General features: G+C 40.3%; 1 protein-coding gene across 1 annotated transcript; it reads left to right on the top strand.

The window, feature by feature from the left end:
* Window positions 1-1467: 1467 nt before the first annotated feature.
* On the top strand, window positions 1468-2603 carry LOC121982619 (transcription factor WRKY19-like). Its single transcript, XM_042535757.1, has 3 exons — window positions 1468-1745; window positions 1804-1938; window positions 2038-2603. The coding sequence occupies exons 1-3, from the start codon at window positions 1543-1545 to the stop codon at window positions 2408-2410; spliced, it is 711 nt and encodes a 236-aa protein (XP_042391691.1). The 5' UTR covers window positions 1468-1542; the 3' UTR covers window positions 2411-2603.
* Window positions 2604-2877: the final 274 nt, after the last annotated feature.

Below are 2877 nucleotides of genomic sequence, written 5' to 3'. Positions count from 1 at the left end.
TCTCTGATCGACCTTCTCTCCGATTCTGACACGCTCCTCTCCTCTCCTCTTTGATCTCCAGCACTGGCATGTATCTCGTCGGTATGCACGATCTTTTCCTGTTCCCTCTCCTCTCTTAGTGACTGCTTGGCGGTGGTCTCACAGTGAGGTCTCACTTTGGCCATAGCCTCACAGTGAGGTCTTTCCTTAGTTGCAGCCTTGCAGTGAGGTGGTGAGGTTGGACATGACCTTAATAATGTGTCATAGTCAACTTGAATTCGCCCTCTGAATGTAAATTCTAACTACGCCACTACATCTGATAATCATTTATGTTAGCATCAATCCTCTGACTCTTTCTGGCACTTTGTGTCGTGTTGTGCCGAGATAGCCTGTTAAGGAAACAGTCGATTTCAATAAGAAACAAAAAGGTGGTTTCGTAAGATAGTAAATAGCCGAAAATATAGAAAACGAAGATCAGATAAAATTCTATCTTAAATTTTATTGATAAAAAAATAACATATAAATAGTCCAATATTTTAAATTATATTTGTTAATGTTTTTTATTTTTACAATTTTATGTGATAGTTTTAAAAACTTGTCCTAAGAGGGTAAATGAGCCGAACCGATATGAATGTTGAGATGTTTAAATTTATTTGATAAGATAATTGAGTCGAGCTGAGTCAAGTTGAGCCAGACTTAAAATGAATTAAGCTTTTGATATTATTATTTAAGCTTGACTTGATTTATTTTTTATGAGTTTGAATTTGATTTATGTAGATATTATCGAGTTCTTAATTTAAGATTGACTTAAGCTTGACACAAATTTAATTGATGTAGATATTATCAATCTTTTAATTTAAGTTTATTGATTGTTTGAAAATTTTGATTAATTATTGAATTTTATTATGTAAATTTATTTATTTATTTTATTTTATCATTTTTTCAATATATTAAAAAAATTATTAATAAATATATTTTATAAATATTATTTACGAAAATTAATGGGCTCAACATGTCTCACTGACATCTGTGAGAGTTGGCTATAAAATCAAATCCTGGTTATTAAATTGATTTTGACCTCCTCCATTGTCCCAGCGTTCCTCCCTCCACGTGCCGACGCTCGCTCGCTCGCTCGCCTCCTGCGTTGCCTCCCGATTTCCTTTTGGCGAGCATGAAAAATGCAGCATGCTTTTGTGTGGCTGTTATTCCATCACTCACCCCCAAAACTGCACGCTGTTTAATAATTATGGACCAGGCCCGCAACAATAAAATTTAATATTATTATTATCCGGGACCGTGTGTCCTCGTTTTTCAACTGCATGCCCAAATTCTTGTCCATTTCCCAGAAACTGCCGCTTCCTCCAGCATCCAATCCATTCAGCCCTTGTTTTCCACCATGCAGATTCATCCTCCACGTACGACCACTCGGTTCCCCTTGCTGACGGAATTCTCTCGATCGCCTTTGAATTAATCTCACGCGCTATCTTCTTCGTCGATCGTCCTTAATTCTATAACTCCTCAGTCTCCTCGCTTCGATCGGACCTACTCGGTTCCCCCCTCCCCATGGAGGTCAATGCCCGCGCTGCTGCTCTTCTGGCCGAGCTCAACCAGGCCCTCGAGTTGCTCAAGCAGCTGGAGTCACACCTGCACGACCGCGACCTCGACCTCTGCAGGGCTTTAGCGCCCAGGCTCATGTCCTCCATCCAGAACTCGATTGATCTCATTGCTAGTGATCGGCCTCCGCGCACCGTGACGCCCAAGAGAAGGTACGTATACACGTCGCGCGCACGCATTGGCACGAAGCAGCTGACCGGTGATTTGCAGGAAGGCGCTGCACTCGTGGACGCGCAAAGTGAGGCTGAGCTCGATGGTTGGGGGAGTCGAAGGCACTGGCCATGACGACGGCTTCACTTGGAGGAAGTACGGACAGAAAGAGATCCTCGGAGCCAAATATCCAAGGTCAGTCACTCTTCTCTAATCATAAAGAGATTGAATTTTGTCGAACGAAACTGCATCCCATTTCGATAAACTCTTAGTCTTGATCTTGTCTTGTTGCAGAGCTTATTTCCGGTGCACCCACAGCGCCTCCCTCGGCTGCCCCGCGAAGAAGCAGGTGCAGCGATCGGACGACGACCTGCTGGTCTTCGACGTCACCTACCACGAGCTCCACACTTGCCTTCAGCAGCGAAGGGAGCAGGAGGAGCAGGGAAGTGGCCGTCATGTAATGTACGACAGCCAAGAACAGAGCATGGCAGAGAGGATTGAAGCAGAGGAGGGGTTTGTGGCACAAACTGTCCCTTCTCTTGGCTCTTCCATGGATGAGATTGCGTCCTTTGGGCCTCTGGATGACTACTGTTGTTTCGATGGAGTAGAGAAGAGTTTGCTCACAGTCATGGAAGAGCTTGATAGGGATTTAGAAATTGACCTTTGACTTCTGGACAAGAACTAAGAATTGAGAATTGTAGTAATTATTATATTATTAGCGAGAAACAGAGAGAGAGTGAGAGATCTGTTCTACTTAGTTTATTACCTAATTAATTTTTTTATATAATATAAGATTGTTCTGTAAATTGAGTTGAGGAGTATTTCATTGGCATAAATCTAACATAAGTTTGCTTTTAAAAGTGTCATTTGTTTTCACTAACAAAAAGTTTTTTTAATATAAACATTTTTGTATCCTTTGTTTTCACTAGTTCTGTCAATCATATTTGATCATATCCATTTTTATGTGAATTATATCCCTAAAAAAATCAACATTTTGTTTTGTACAAGAAATATAAGGTATATCTAATTATTTGTCTTGATAACAATAGCAAATAAAGTAACAAATTATCTCCTAGTTCTTTCATGAAAAAAAAATATTTTAAGTAATATGAATTGCACTTTTAGTATTATTAT

The sequence above is a fragment of the Zingiber officinale genome, chromosome 5A, assembly GCF_018446385.1.
Source record: "Zingiber officinale cultivar Zhangliang chromosome 5A, Zo_v1.1, whole genome shotgun sequence".
Classification (NCBI taxonomy): Eukaryota; Viridiplantae; Streptophyta; class Magnoliopsida; order Zingiberales; family Zingiberaceae; genus Zingiber; species Zingiber officinale.
This window is presented reverse-complemented; position numbering and strand designations above follow the sequence as displayed.

Bases quoted from the DNA above. Each gene is read 5' to 3' on its own strand.
- LOC121982619 (XM_042535757.1), top strand. From the start codon at position 1,543: ATGGAGGTCAATGCCCGCGCTGCTGCTCTTCTGGCCGAGCTCAACCAG. The intron at 1,746-1,803 runs GTACGTATACAC...GGTGATTTGCAG, and splicing joins ACCGTGACGCCCAAGAGAAG to GAAGGCGCTGCACTCGTGGA. The intron at 1,939-2,037 runs GTCAGTCACTCT...GTCTTGTTGCAG, and splicing joins CTCGGAGCCAAATATCCAAG to AGCTTATTTCCGGTGCACCC.